Here is a 14,621-nt window from a genome sequence, read left to right as displayed (position 1 = left end):
CTAACCCAAATATACAGGATGATATTAAAGAGAGAAAACATTGACATTTTTATATTCTGAATGAAATCAGAGGAATTATTAAGCAGATTATTTTAGTTGACTTGACAATGTACTCCTAAAAGAAATATTGAAAATCAGTTGCATATTTTTGAGCCTGGTTAGCATAAATGATCACTGATGCATGCCATATAATTGTGATGAAAACAGTCTGGAGAGGGAGCAACAAAGGTGGTATTCAGTCAGTTCGGACCAGTTCTGGCATACCAGTAGTGGAAATTTTGAGTAGTTTGGAGAACTGGCAAATATCACCTCTTGCTGGCCCCACCCTCCCACCCCGCCGTTCCCTGTTCTATATTCCTTTATTTTTTAGCTCAGCTGATTTGCGCAGCAGAGCAGATTGCTGCGCCTCAGCTGAGCTAAAAAACAGCTCAGCTCACCAGCGCTGACACTGAGGGCGGTTTTTGAGTGCTGCGCGCGTGAAGCGCTCTCTCGTAGAACCAGTAGGAAAAGATTTGGAATCTCACTACTGAGCAAGGATGAGTGAGACCGAGCCATTTCTCTGCATATCTGCAATTATATTACAATCAGAATCAGTGTAACAATTATGTCATGTGAGTTGTAGTACACTTGTCATGTTAAATGAAGTCCATGCCAGTTAAATTTGAATAATATTGAAGCTATTATTCTGTGCGTTATATGTTTTAATCATTGTAAAAGATGACACAAATAAGTTTCATATTTTATCCAAATTTCTGTGTACCTTTCATGAACTGCGGTGATGCAGTGATTAGAGTGCAATACTACAGGCTACTTCTGCTGCCTGCCGAACTGCCTGCAATTTGGCAGTTCAAATCTCACCAGGCTCAAGGTTGACAGCCTTCCACCCTTCCGAAGTGGTTAAAATAAGGACCCAAATTGTTGGGGGCAATAGGCTGACACTGTAAACTGTTTAGAGGGGGCTGTAAAGCACTGTAAAATGGTATATAATTCTAATTGCTATCAGAATGGGACTTTTCATCTCCTACCCTTGGCTGCACCTCCTTCTCCACCAGTGTTACTCTTTGGGCAATTTTGCCCATTCACTGAAGGAGGATTCATCCTGTTTTTTTGCCACCCAGGACAGTTAGCCGCCAACCAATAACCAAATGGCTTTAAGAAAGCCAAATGCTTATAGGAAAAGGAATGGGAGGGAGTGGGAACTCCCCTGCTGGATAACCTTTTCTGTTAGTACAGTATACAGATTCAAAAAGAACCTTTTTAAGTGTATGCATTTCTCCTTCATGGTTTACTTTTTTCAGCATGCTTCCTGAATCACCAAGATGGTTGTATTCTCAAGGCAGAACAGCAGAAGCAGAGCATGTACTGCAGTACATGGCTCTTCGCAATGGGAAAGAAAGGCTGGTGGTAAAACTGAAGCCATGCAAAGGAGCCATAAAGAAAGACGATTCCACCCCTGGGCTCCTCACCCTGGTTACACATCCCGTCCTTCGATGGCGCACAGTCATTTTGATGTATATCTGGTAATTTATAAAAAGATTTTGACTTGACTTAAATGATCCCATGTAAACATAACAGCTTTGGGTGATAATTATGAACTACATAAAAAGGTAAAGGTAAAGGTTCCCCTTGTACATATGTGCTAGTCGTTCCCGACTTTAGGGGGTGGTGCTCATCTCTTTCAAAGTCGAAGAGTCAGTGCTGTCTGAAGACATCTCCGTGGTCATGTGGCCAGCATGACTAAATGCCGAAGGTGCACGGAATGCTGTTACCTTCCCACCAAAGGTGGTCCCTATTTTTCTACTTGCATTTTTATGTCCTTTCGAACTCCTAGGTTGGCAGAAGCTGGGAGAAGTAACGGGAGTTCATTCCGTTACGCGGCACTGGGGATTCTAACTGCCAACCTTTCTGATCGACAAACTCATGTCTTAGTCACTGAGCTACCACGTCCCTATGGACTACATAGATAAATTCATTTCAAAGTAATCAGAATAATAATAAGGGAAAATGGTAAACAGTTGTTTCCTGGCTATTGGGAATCACTTCAGAAAATAGGTAGAGAATTTGAGAATTTTTGTTCCATTTTCCAAATTTCGGTAACTTCATTAACATGATACAAATCTTACCGAGATGACTGCCATGAGCAAGAAAAGTAAGTAAATGTTGTATTGGCTTTCAGTTGGATCTGTGCTCTTTATACATTCCTAAGGTTATGTGCTTATATGAATAAGAGCTAAAAAGAGTCCCATTTTAAAAAGAAAAAATATTTTAATTGGGTAAAACCATCAAATGATACTGTTTGACAAAGAGTTTATCTTTAGAATGATATATACGGTCCACCTTCCTTTTTGTACACTTTCAGGACACACAGATACGGTGTTCCATCTGTCATGCCTTCATTAACAAAGATTTATATAACTTCCAGGCTTCTATTAACGAGGGGGAAATTTATCTATACTCTGCATGTCTTGCTAAACATTGATCAGTATAGGGCCAATGTCGTCATTACTTTGGACTCATCAGGTATATGTATCCCAGATCTTTTTCTAGCAACATAGTGCCTAGAGAACTAGGTGGCTTTGTGTGCCTGATGAACCCAGTGTAACAATGCATCCGGTCACATTCTGCCTCCAAATTCTTCCCAAAAAGGAATATAACTGAAAATTTCACTGTGCAAGATTGAATATTTCTTGACAATCATCTTCATGTCGTTTCCTTTTGTCACAATGTATCCTGAACTCTTATTTCCAGGGGAGAACCCATAGCTAACATTATGGCCGGTTTGGAGAACTCCAAATCCTATCCCTGGCTGGCTGCAGCCACTCCCCCCTCCCCCCCCTCCCAGGAGTCTCCACATGGCCCGTTTTGGATGCGAGATAAGTGCAGGGCCTGTGCGGAGGCTCAGGGAGGGCAAAAATGGCCCTCCCATTTCCGGCCTTTGGAGGACCTCCAGAGGCCGGGGGAGACAGTTTTCACCCTCCCAGAGGCTCAAGGAAAGCCTCCAGAGCCTCAAGGAAAGCCTCCAGAGCCTTGGGAAGGCAAAACGCCCCCCCCCCCCCCCGTGGTGCAGGAGGCCAACTAGGCCACATCCACCATGGCCATGGCCATGCAGCAACAGGACAGAGAACTTGTTGCTGACATTTTTGAAGCTCACCCCTGCTTATTTCCATTGTGCCCAAGTGTCATCTTCCCAAAGTCCTCTCAACAAAATTCTGCCAATAGCTGGAGGCTATGATTGGTTTTCTCCTGGTCTCTTTCTTCTCTTGATAATGAAACAGGAGGAAATGCCATCTCCCCTTCATAATGGTTTCTTCTCAGAATAAGGTAGTAGAAAAGAGGACTGTATAATGCAGCAGGCTATAAAAGGAATAAACAGGTTTTCAGGACTTAGTGTGACTTATTAGAATTCAAGGATCATTAGATAAAACAAATTTAAACTAATGAGCCAGAAACATAAGAATAATTAATAGGCAAATACCCCTGCTGAGCTATTCCAAATGAAACCTATCTCATACACTTGTCTTTTTTCCTTTTGTGGATAAAGGCTTTTCCTTAATCTCTACTAGAAATGGCAGAAATGTGAAAACATGAATGAACTAAATGTTGTGCAGCTAGTTGAAATGAAAACTTGTTTTTAAACAGTCAGATTTTGGATCAAATACCAGTGATCTGAATCATTCATGTTATAGCATCCTTTGCCTTGAAATAAAACCAGAATAGTCTATGATAACAAACATACATGAATGTATGGCAAATTTGTTTATTTCTATCCACTGATTTTCTAATCCAAATTCTAGTGGAAAAAATAATTTCCAAACTTTGTGAAGATATGCAAACATTCACAGAGCTAGTTTGGTGTAATGGTTAAGACATCAGGCTAGAAACTGGGAGACTGTAAGTTCTAGCCCTGCCTTGGGCTCAAAACCAACTGGGCAAATCACTTTCTGCCTCGTAGAAAGAGTCATTGGCAACCCAATTAAAAACCTAGCCAAGAAATCTGCAGGGACTCGTCCAAGCAGTCTCCAAAATTGGACACAATTGAATAGAATTAAAAATACCATATTTAGTACATGATTTAGAACTTCACTGCTTCATAAGCTGGTATTTGTCTATTGTATATTTGTCTTCATTTAGTATACAAGTAATTAAAGCTTACATGATCTGTATACATGTTTAAAATAACCAATCTTTCATTAATACCTTTAGGTATGTGTGCAGCTTTGTATATTACGGTTTAACACTGAATGCCGGTGAATTAGGAGGAAATCTTTATTTAAATGTGGCTCTTTCTGGTCTCGTAGAAGTTCCAGCATTTCCACTTTGCATGTTTTTCATTGAGAAATCTTGGTAAGATCAATAACTTTCTATTTCTATGTTTAGATAGCATGGTATAGAGTAACATCACTCTTGAATTTATTTCTATATGTTAATTAGTTTATATACATTTTCAGCATAGATAAATGTATCAAATCTGCTCAGAAATGCTGTTACGAATGAAGATTTTTAAAAATGACTTCATACATCTCACACTTCTTTTTATTTTTACAAAAGGATATAGAATAACAGGGTTGGAAAGGACCTTGGAGGTCTTCTAGTCCAATCCCCTGCTTGAGCAGGAGACCCCATATCACTCTGGACAAGTAATTGTCCAACCTCTTCTTGAAAACCTCCAGTGATTAAGCACTCACAATTTCTGGAGGCAAGCCATTAATTGCACTGATTAATTGTTCTCACTGTCACGAAATTTCTCTCTTTAAAAACCATGTGTTACTTCTTGTCCTGCCTGAGTTACTTTGGAGAATAGGTTGACCCTTTCTTCTGTGTAACAAGCCCTCAAATATTGGAAGACTCCTAGCATGTCATCCCTAGTCCTTCTCTTTATTAGACTAGACATACCTAGTTCTCACAACTATTTATTGTACTGTTTAGCCTCCAGACCCCTAATCATCTTTGTTGCTCTTCTCTGCATTCTTTCTAGTGTCTTAGTATCTTGTTTGCATTGTGATTTACCAGAACTGGATGTGGTATTCCAAGCAGTGGTGGTATTCAATTTTTTTTATTGTGGGCATGGTGTATTCATGTGCTGGAGAAGGAAATCGGTGACAATCTGCAGCACCTAAGACTTTGTTTCTGCTGGCACAGCACTTGACCAATGTGATTCTCATCGATCAGTTAAAGAGCTTTCCAAAAGAAAAAAAAACCTCCCAAAAATGGTCTGTTTTTGCAAAAACAGGCCCGCTATTTTTTTAAAAAAAAGGCATGAATAGCCTTGGGGGTGGGGTTTGCAGAGTGCTGCTGGGGGCTGGGGGGGCAAAAAAGGTCTTGTTTTTTTGCTCATTTCTGCCCTCCCCAGCCCCCAGGAACTCTATGAAAGCCTCCATAAAGGTATGCACAGGCATTTTGGTGAAGGGGGTGGGGCTTCGGGAGGCAAAAAATGCTGTATTTGATGTATGTCGCACCCAGATTTTCAGCCTCTTTTTTGAGGAAAAAAGGTGCGTCTTATACTTTGAAAAATATGGTACTCCTATTGAAATGTGGAAAGAAATTCATATTTATTATTTTCCTACATTGTTTTGTTGATAACTGCTTGCCCTTCTGCAGTTTAGGTTCATTTCTTTTAAACAGTTATATGGAATAATGAATAAAAATATTCTAAAACATGTATCTGTGGAAATCCAATATAAATTTGTACTATTTTTCTGCACTAGGTCAGGAAGACGTAAAAGTACAGCTGCTTTTTTGATATTTGCGGGCCTTGCTTGCATTTTAACCATGTCTTTACCAGAAAATAACAGGAGTAAGTATGTTCTTTCTGAAGCAAACCAAATTTTCCTTGGCACAGATATTGAAAGACAAGTGCTCCTAGTATGCTAATAACAAGCCAGGTTCAAATAATTTTTAAAATAAACTTAAAATAAATTAAAACCAAATCTAGAATAGCTTTTTCAGATGAATAAGATTATTGCTAAATAAAGACTTTATTGCATGCCCAGTTTTAATTTAATGAGGGTCAGTGTGTAGAGCTATTAATGGTACTTTGAGAGGCTGCTACACAGAATCAGTGTGAAATAGTAATACTTCTTTATTAGTATTGTAAACTGCTAAGCCATGAATAGGGTTTTTTTCTTTAACCATTGGCAATCTTTGAAGTATCCTGCAGTTCATTTGCTTTCTTCTTTTCCAAGGTACCAGATAATTAGTAAGAATCTCAGGGAAAATGATCATATTTGCCATGAGCTTCACTATACCTGTGGTGGCGAACCTATGGCACTCATGCCCAAAGTGGCACGTGGGACCATGTCGCCTGGCACACGCGGTGTTGCCCATTCCTCTTCAGGGTTTCTGGCCCACATGCGCTCGTGACAATCAGCTGGTCTTAGTGCATGCAGCAGTGCCGGAAACTGGAAAAGCTGGTCTTCCATTTTCCGGCATGAGCATGCGCATCAACCAGCTGATCTTTGTGCGCGCAAACACGCTAGTAATTGGAAGACATGCATGCGCTGGAAACTGGAAGTTCATTTTTGGGCACACACATGCCCCTGGGCAGCTCCTCTTCTGGGTTGCGGGCCAGATGAGCGCGGACATGCTATCACTGAACTATAGCATTGGAGAAAGTATCCAGATGACATGTAGGCGTTTTCCTTGCCCCTAGCCAAGCACCCTGATGACCACCAGTAAGGGTGTCATTTAAAATTGGAGTTGTTTTCCCTTTGTGCTAATTACAGGTTGCTCTTCACCAAAGGTATACTAAACAGAGGAATTTATTTCTAAATAGAGCTGCCTATTATTCTACTGTTGTTTATTAGAAGGTGGGAAATGTTTGTTTAATTGTCCTATGTTCTGTTTAAGGATTTTTCTTCAGTACCAGAATTTTGGCTTTATATGGGAAATTGACTGTAAGTGCTGCCTTCAACATTGTATATATCTATACTTCAGAGTTATATCCCACAGTCGTAAGGTAAGCAGACTTTTAACATTGTTGTTTTTATATTTATTTCCAAAACCTTAAATTATCACAATATATAATGTATATAAGCCATCTGAAATCACATCAGCAGTTACATATTGCAGACAAACCTTCACACTTCTGAATTAGATGTCGGAGCTGTCTGTAAAAAATATCTTCTATAAGAATCTCTTGCCTCTAAAGATGAACGCCCAGTGCTCTTCAGTGGATATCGTTTGTCTTGTCTCAGAACAATCAAGCTTCCTCTTCTCTTGTGAATGATGGCAAATCATGACATAGTTATTTTCATATTAATGTTAAAATGTTGGAGGAGAAATGAGAGAAGAAGCCACTCTAAGATGTAAAGAAAGGATAAAAAAATATGGTTGAAAGGATATTTCATTCTACATGTACTTTCAGATTTCTTTTTAGAAAGCTATCCAGTTTTACATTATCTGCATTTATTTATGTACTACTTGATAACCCAGCATTGTCCGGGTATTTATTTATAGGGGGAAAATGTCCGGACCAAACGTAATTTCTAATGTTGGATTTTCTGCCTTATCAGAGAGAGCCCCCTTGTGGAGTACTGTGAGGCCGTTACCCTGGCAACTCCACTGTGCTGTACAGTAGAAGCCATTTTACGATAGTACAGTAAAAGCCATTTTAAGGCACAACAGGCTGTATCTTAATAGAACCACCCCCCCCCCCCCCGAGGGGCGTGAGGGGTGTCTTACCCCCACAGTATTTGTTTCTAGAGAGTATGTCATCTGTGTACCAAGTTTGGTTGAAATTGCTCAAGGCGTTCCAAAGTTAGGCTGGAACACACACACACACACACCCGCACACGCACACCAAAGATATATAGCAAAGATATCCAATACACCTTACTCCTCCTATTTTATTCACAACAACCACCCTGTGAGGTGGGTTAGGTTGAGAGAGAGTGACTGGCCCAAATTCATCCAGCTGGCTTTTGTGGCTAAGGCAGGATTAAAACCCACAGTCTCCTGCTGTCCAGCCTGGTGGCTTCACCGCTAGATCTAATTTTGCGTGATTATCTCTGTGACTTGAGTGGGCCTTTTAACGGTATCCCTTAATATGGTCTCTGATGTTTATTCATTTATTTAGTTAGTTAGTTATTCATAAAATGTTGTTTGAGGTAATATTGCAGGACATTTTGAAATTATTCTTCTCTTTTGAAAATATTTTTCTATTGCACAGGACACTGAAGAACATAAATATGGCAATTTAATGCCACCTAGTGGCCTGTTGTAATCCCGTACATCTCCCAGAACACAGTTATCACATGAGTATTATATGAAATGAAATGAAAGTGTCCAGGCTGCTTTATTTTGGAACAATGTCAGCTTTTGAATGAATTTTGAGGGAAGCGCCCCATAAAGCAGAGGTGTCAAACTGGCGGCCTGCAGGCCACGCCCACCCCGGCTCCACAAAGGCAAAAAAAGTCATGATACATCACATGATGTGATGAGTTTGACATGCTATAAAGCATGTCACGTTAAGCCAATTCGGAGATGACAAGCCACCATGAATAGGACCTTCCAGTCCAGAAATGAGAACAATTTGTGCATAGCATGAAGCTGTACAAAGTCCTCTCCCGCCCCCTCAAGCAAGAGCTGATTGTCTGAAGGAATGCCTTTTTCCAGGTGTTTCTACCCAGCCAATACAATCCCAGCAGATTGGGCATCATGCAGATGCCATCAGCCAAAGGGTATCGACTGGAGTTCAGCAACGGCTTCTTGAGGAGGTGACGGATATCACCTCGTTCAAGACAGGTGGCATCACCCTTTCCCACAAAGAAGCATTTACTACCACGTGGAGCTTGAGAGCCAGAAGGGATATGGTTCTAAAGCCATGATGGCAAACCTATGGCACACATTGAATTGAATTGAATTGAATTTTATTATTTGTATGCTGCCCTTCTCCGGGAAGTACTCAGGGTGGCAAACAATTCAAAAAGGGAAAAGGGGGAACATAAAACAGAATACAGATAATTAAAATAAGCAAGAATCACGCAACCATACAAGTCGAGAGGGGAGGGAACTCAGCAACCCCAGGCCTGCCGGCAAAGCCAGGTTTTGACGGCTTTTCGGAAGGGCTGGAGAGAGGTGAGGGTCCGAATCCCTGAGGGGAGTTCGTTCCAGAGGGCACATGCCAGAAGTGGCACCCAGATCCATCTCTCTGGGCACGGAGCCTTTGCCCATTGCTCTTCAGGGTTCCAGCGCAATGGCCAGCTGGTCTTCACACGTGTGTGTGTGTTTGTGCCGGAAACCGGAAGAGCAGCTGCCCAGTGCACATGTGCCCGCTGGAAATACGATTTTCTGGTTTCGGGCACGCGCATGTGCACCAGCCACCTGGTTTTCCAGTTTTTGGTGTGAATAAAGACCAGCTGGCCCGTGCACCTACGCATGTCAGTAACCTGTCAGAGCATCTTCCTCATGCACGTATGCGCACCAGGCTGCTGCTCTTCCAGTTTTCAGCATGGGCACATGCTCCCATTTTGGCAGTCGATACCGAAAAGGTTCGCCAACACTATTCTAAAAGATAGGTGGCTGAGCTCAGCACTCTGAGATCCCTGTTCACTTTTTTAGGAGTAATGAGTTCAAATCTTTTCAGACAGACGAGCAAGACCATCTCAGGTGTCTCTAGAATCTGTAGAGGAAGCGTTGAAGTTTCATTATTTCTATTCAAGGAAATTCTTGAAGTATAAACAATATTTTTCCAGTTGATAATATTGAACAATATTATGTGGTGGAGGAAATAATAGGATGGTGATATAAGATCACAAAGCGAGATTGATCCAGTTTAAAAGCTAAATTCAATTAAAAACTACAATGCATTATTTAGCATGAATCTGTAGATTAGTCTTATTTTTCCTTTGGATAAATACTAACTGGTATTTCTTTTATAAAACAGAAATGCTGGTTTGGGTGTATGCTCAATGGTTTGTAGGTTTGGAGGAATTTTGGCTCCATTTGTTCCTTCCTTGGTAAGTAATGCCATCTTGCAGTATATCCTGTTTAATCAAACTTTCAAATCAATTAACAAGATTGGTCACATGCAATAATTCTAATGTGATAGTTGTGGGGCTTATATATTTTACTAGTATTTGTATCATGATATATATGTGACTAAAAGTATTTCTTTGGTAAATATTCAAAGTACTTTTGAATAAGTCTGATTAAGATTTAGATGAACATATAAAATGCATAGCCTTCTTATGTTTATGGGAAGTTGAAAGTCGGCGTGGACCAGAAGTGGTATTCAGCAGGTTCTGACCAGTTCTGGAGAACCGGTAGCGGAAATTTTGAGTAGTTCGGAGAACCGGTAAATACCACTTCTTACTGGCCCCGCCCCCATCTATTCTCTGCCTCCCGAGTCCCAGCTGATCAGGAGGGAATGGGGATTTTGCAGTATCCTTGCCCTGTCCACACCCACAGAAACGGTAGTAAAAATTTTGAACCCCACCATTGGTGTAGATGTAGTATGGCCAAAGGGTTAGCCAGTGAGGCTTGACAGTAGAGTGAGGTGTCATGGCAGATGAAAATATGTCAGAGAGGAAAGAATTAAATGTCTCATTTTTACCCTTTTGGTTTTGTTCCAATTTTGACATCCCCTCCCCTCTGACTACTTTTTACATTAAAAACGAACCTTTCAAGATATCTAATTATAGACCATCAGTCTAGTTTGGATCTGAGCAAGGAATTGAATGTGGGGACAGCTGATCGGAGGCTTCTATATAGCAAGTAGATTTTCTGCCCCTGAATTTATTTGCAGAAAACCTTCCTCAAATCTCTACTCTTGATCTTTTCCTCATTCTCAAACCCTTGGAGCTTTTCATTTCTCTGCTTTTCAGCAGTGAATTACCAACAACTTGGTCTTTATTCTGTCACAACTTCTGAATAAATTAATTGGATGTGAAATATGCTTGGTTTCTTGTTCATAAATTATTTACGTATATATCATGTGTAGAATATCAGGATCATCCCGTAAAGTTGTAGCGTAAAAGCATTATTCAAGCCGATGCATAGGAATCTAGGCAACTAAAGTTAAAGACTAAATTGGCACCAGATAAGGGTCAGCAGAATCCAGAAAGGGCCTGTATGTGGAAACGTAACAACTCTTAAGCTGATGATATGCTTAATTCTGCCCCCAGTTCTGCCTTCTCTTCTCCTGCAGTATATTTGTATATGGTGTATAGCAGAGGTGGTATTCAGCAGTTCTGACCAGTTCTGGAGAACCGATAGCGGAAATTTTGAGTAGTTCGGAGAACCGGTAAATACCACCTCTTGACTGGTCCCGCCCCCATCTATTTTCTGCTTCCCAAGTCCCAGCGAATTGGTAGGGAATGGAGATTTTACATTATCCTCCCCCTGCCATGCCCACCAACCCATACCCACAGAACTGATAGTAAATTTTTTTGAATCCCACCACTGGTTTATAGGAAGGGGAATTATTCTAAGAAAAATCCTCAGAATGTAAGAAGGAAGGAGATTGATATGTTCATCACTTTGAATTCTGGCACTGAATTGTCATGTTTGTTCTTTATTGTTCCTTTGACTTTTTGGAGGAGACTGTTTTCTGTACTTCACAAAACTCTAATATACAGAACGTGCTAAATATGTATTAGAAAACAAGGTGATGCATTCATTCATTTATATATCCTATTTATATATCACTGCAATTCAATGAAGACTTTTAAAATAACTCTTATCTACCTAATTATATTATTTCATAACAAATAATTTAATTGATTCCTTCTAGAAATCTCTTGGTCCCTCTGTGCCATTTGGAGTCTTTGGAATCAGTGGGTTATCAGCTGGTTTTCTGACTCTTCTACTTCCAGAAACCCTGAACAAACCAATTGCAGAAACTATTGAAGATCTGCAGATGCCTGTCTATCAGATACTTAAAAACAAAAAGGCAGAGTAAACGCAATTATTTTTATGTGTCTTCTGTGCTGCTGGAAATCTGTCTCACTTCTTTGAAATAATCTATTTCCTTTAACTCCAATAGATGATTCAGTATCTGACTCCACAACAGTTCAGGTTTCCCCAATTTCCATTCACTCTTCTAATTATTTGGAAGATAGAAAAATGACTAATAAAAGCTTTTGTGATTGTTAAGTGTCTTAGTGTCTGTTGAACTGAATTATCATAAATTTGAGCACGTTCATTCATTATGGCTCAGGAGAACTACCAATATTTAATGTAAACCACGTGTAAAAATATTACGTTATTAATAACTGTTGCTTATGAATAGTGTCTTGGTGCTAATAGCTAGTCATTTTAGATCTGAATTCTTGCATTGTGTCTTCTGTGAAACTATTAAGAATTTCTGGATTCTAGATATTATGACTGCTCAATTTTGAAGATCAGATAATGTCAAAATCACCATATGTAACTTGAAGAATTATGCCTTTCCTTTCTTATCTGCTACCCATTAATATTCTTTTTTGTAATTTGCATCTGGACTTGTAAGGAGGGATTATTTTTTAAAATTTCTGTAGCCTATTAAATTGGTATCTGGTTAATTCTTATAACAACTATCCTAATTGATTTTTTCATCTGTTTAACAGGTAAATCAGTTAGAAGAAAAATTTTAGTATTGCAAAAAGTATCTTGGTTGAGAATTTCAGTTGATGCTGCCATCAAGATTATCACATTGCGACATTCAAATCTATTTTCCCATTTCCAGAATGATCAATGTCTCACGTAAACATAACCTGTGAAGATCTGTGGAGAGGGAGAGGTAAAAATTAATGAGGAAAATTTAAGGGCCTAAACCGATTTTTCAAATGCTGTATGCGGAATGTTTTAAAACATTCATAATTACTTGTGGTTTTTCATTTAGTAAACAGATAATAGGATAATTATTCTTGAAATGTATAAATTATTGGGGAATTGATTACAATTCTAAATAAGCAGTCAGAAAATTGACCATTAATTGTGTGATATTCTGGGCTCAGCATATTGGAATTAATATTACATTGATGCTTATAGTATCTTCAGAGTAGAAGATTTTTCAGGCCTGGAATATGCCATTTTGCTTTGGCTCTTAATTTCTACAGAATCTTGTTGCCAATATTTTTATATTAACGATTTTGGATGGTCTACCCTATTTATAAATGCCAAAGAACTGGCAATTTGTTACTGTTTTAACAGTCATTGTAATATACACACTGTATGTAATCTGAAATTTAAATTAAAGAGACTGCATCTCCTGCTCGCTGTAAGAAATAGGTAAGTAGTCAGATTTTAGGCCTTATGTTTAGCAGGTGTCATTTTTATGTACCCTAGAAAACAAAATAGGCATTGAATCTAAAAATCTGCCAGATATGAAAAGATATGAAAAAAACTATCACTGCTCCAAAAAATTATTTGTCCATGAACCTTCAAAAACTCCTCTAGAAACAGAAGTGTGAGAAATGGATGCTGCGGAACTGATCACAATCAAATATTATACTGGCTCCTGCACATTACGAACACCTGAGGCCTTACATATACCTCTTTTTCTGATATGTAGTTCCTTGAATGTAACACTTGCCAACTCAGTTTCTTGTCATTGTATTTCATTTATAAGGGAAAATGTAGAAGCTAAAATGATTTTTTTGACAATCTGTTATCCCCAGGCCATAGTCAGCTGTTTTGAGGACTCAGACAAACTTCTTTCAGATCATATTTTCTTCTGGATGAGATTTCTGTGGCAGTTACATGTCATGATTTAAAATTTACAGTAAATTTAAAAGGAACTGAGGAAACATCCCTGGCTTTTGAAGTACAGCTTATTTTGGCTTAAATAAATATATCTTTTCAGTGCTCTCTAGTAAAATAGACAGTCTTCATTTTTATAACTCGGAGGTAAAATAGACGATGGGATTATTCTAGATGTCAATCTGTGCCCTTCTAAACATAAACACAAATGATTAGCTTTTTTTCTGATATTGCTAATGATGGAAAATTTTATAAATTATATTTTTATAATGAAATGGAATATGAAATACTAAAAAGAATATTTTTCCTACGGAAGCAAAAGTGAATTGTGAAGGTAGTTTTTCCTATTACAAAAAGTATCCTTTTATTTCAATTATGTAGAAAATGGCTAATAAATTCTGTGGTTTCATACTGTCCTGCTAAGATTTTGTATTTGGGGGGTAAAAGCAGTCTGTAGTGCTAACATCCTGCTGTTTGTATTTGAGCAGCAAAGCATGCTAGTAATAAGGATAGGCAGGGCAAACACACTTTGCATAATGTAGCTGACAGAAACAAAAGCTACTAATAGCTAATAACGAGAAATCTGGGGAGCTGATTTACTCTGCAAAGTGAAAAATGTGGTTCACTAATTTGAAAACAAAACAAAAACCCTGCTAAAAGAATCAACCGAATCCAATTTGTCCCTCTGCTTCAGGGGTGGGATTCAAACAGTTAGGCCCGGTTGGGTGAACCGGATGTTAATTTAATTTGGTTCGCCAAACTGGTAGTTACAAGGTCTGGCCTCCCCTCCCAGGAGTCTCCACGCCATTTGGATGCCAAGTAAGTTCAAGGCCCACGTGGAGGCTCTGGGAGGGTGAAAATTGGGTCTACCGGAAGTCTGGAAATGGGCCTGTTTCTGGTCTCTGGAGCCGGGGGAGGCCATTTTCACCCTCCCGGAGGCT

The 14,621-nt window shown here is 39.3% G+C and overlaps 1 protein-coding gene across 4 annotated transcripts in view; it reads left to right on the top strand.

The window, feature by feature from the left end:
• Positions 1-14,091, top strand: part of LOC106550260 (solute carrier family 22 member 15-like) — a 30,463-nt gene extending 16,372 nt beyond the window's left edge. The window contains exons 6-13 of one of the 4 annotated variants that reach the window (XR_015695166.1): positions 1,299-1,520; positions 4,204-4,344; positions 5,706-5,794; positions 6,847-6,955; positions 9,884-9,956; positions 11,732-11,890; positions 12,546-12,718; positions 13,599-14,091. Coding sequence is in view for 2 of the 4 variants with exons in the window: in XM_087702471.1 (XP_087558597.1) it covers positions 1,299-1,520; positions 4,204-4,344; positions 5,706-5,794; positions 6,847-6,955; positions 9,884-9,956; positions 11,732-11,890; positions 12,546-12,572 (820 nt within the window). In the remaining 2 variants the exon portion in view is untranslated. Of the gene's footprint in view, positions 1-1,298; positions 1,521-4,203; positions 4,345-5,705; positions 5,795-6,846; positions 6,956-9,883; positions 9,957-11,731; positions 11,896-12,545 lie in introns of all 4 variants that reach the window. The other 3 variants (XR_015695165.1, XM_087702471.1, XM_087702472.1) reach the window with 3 other exon arrangements.
• Positions 14,092-14,621: the final 530 nt, after the last annotated feature.

The sequence above is a fragment of the Thamnophis sirtalis genome, unplaced genomic scaffold (assembly GCF_051295495.1).
Source record: "Thamnophis sirtalis isolate CommonGarterSnake01/CBP01778 unplaced genomic scaffold, rThaSir2_p1.2 scaffold_15, whole genome shotgun sequence".
NCBI classification, from domain to species: Eukaryota; Metazoa; Chordata; class Lepidosauria; order Squamata; family Natricidae; genus Thamnophis; species Thamnophis sirtalis.
This window is presented reverse-complemented; position numbering and strand designations above follow the sequence as displayed.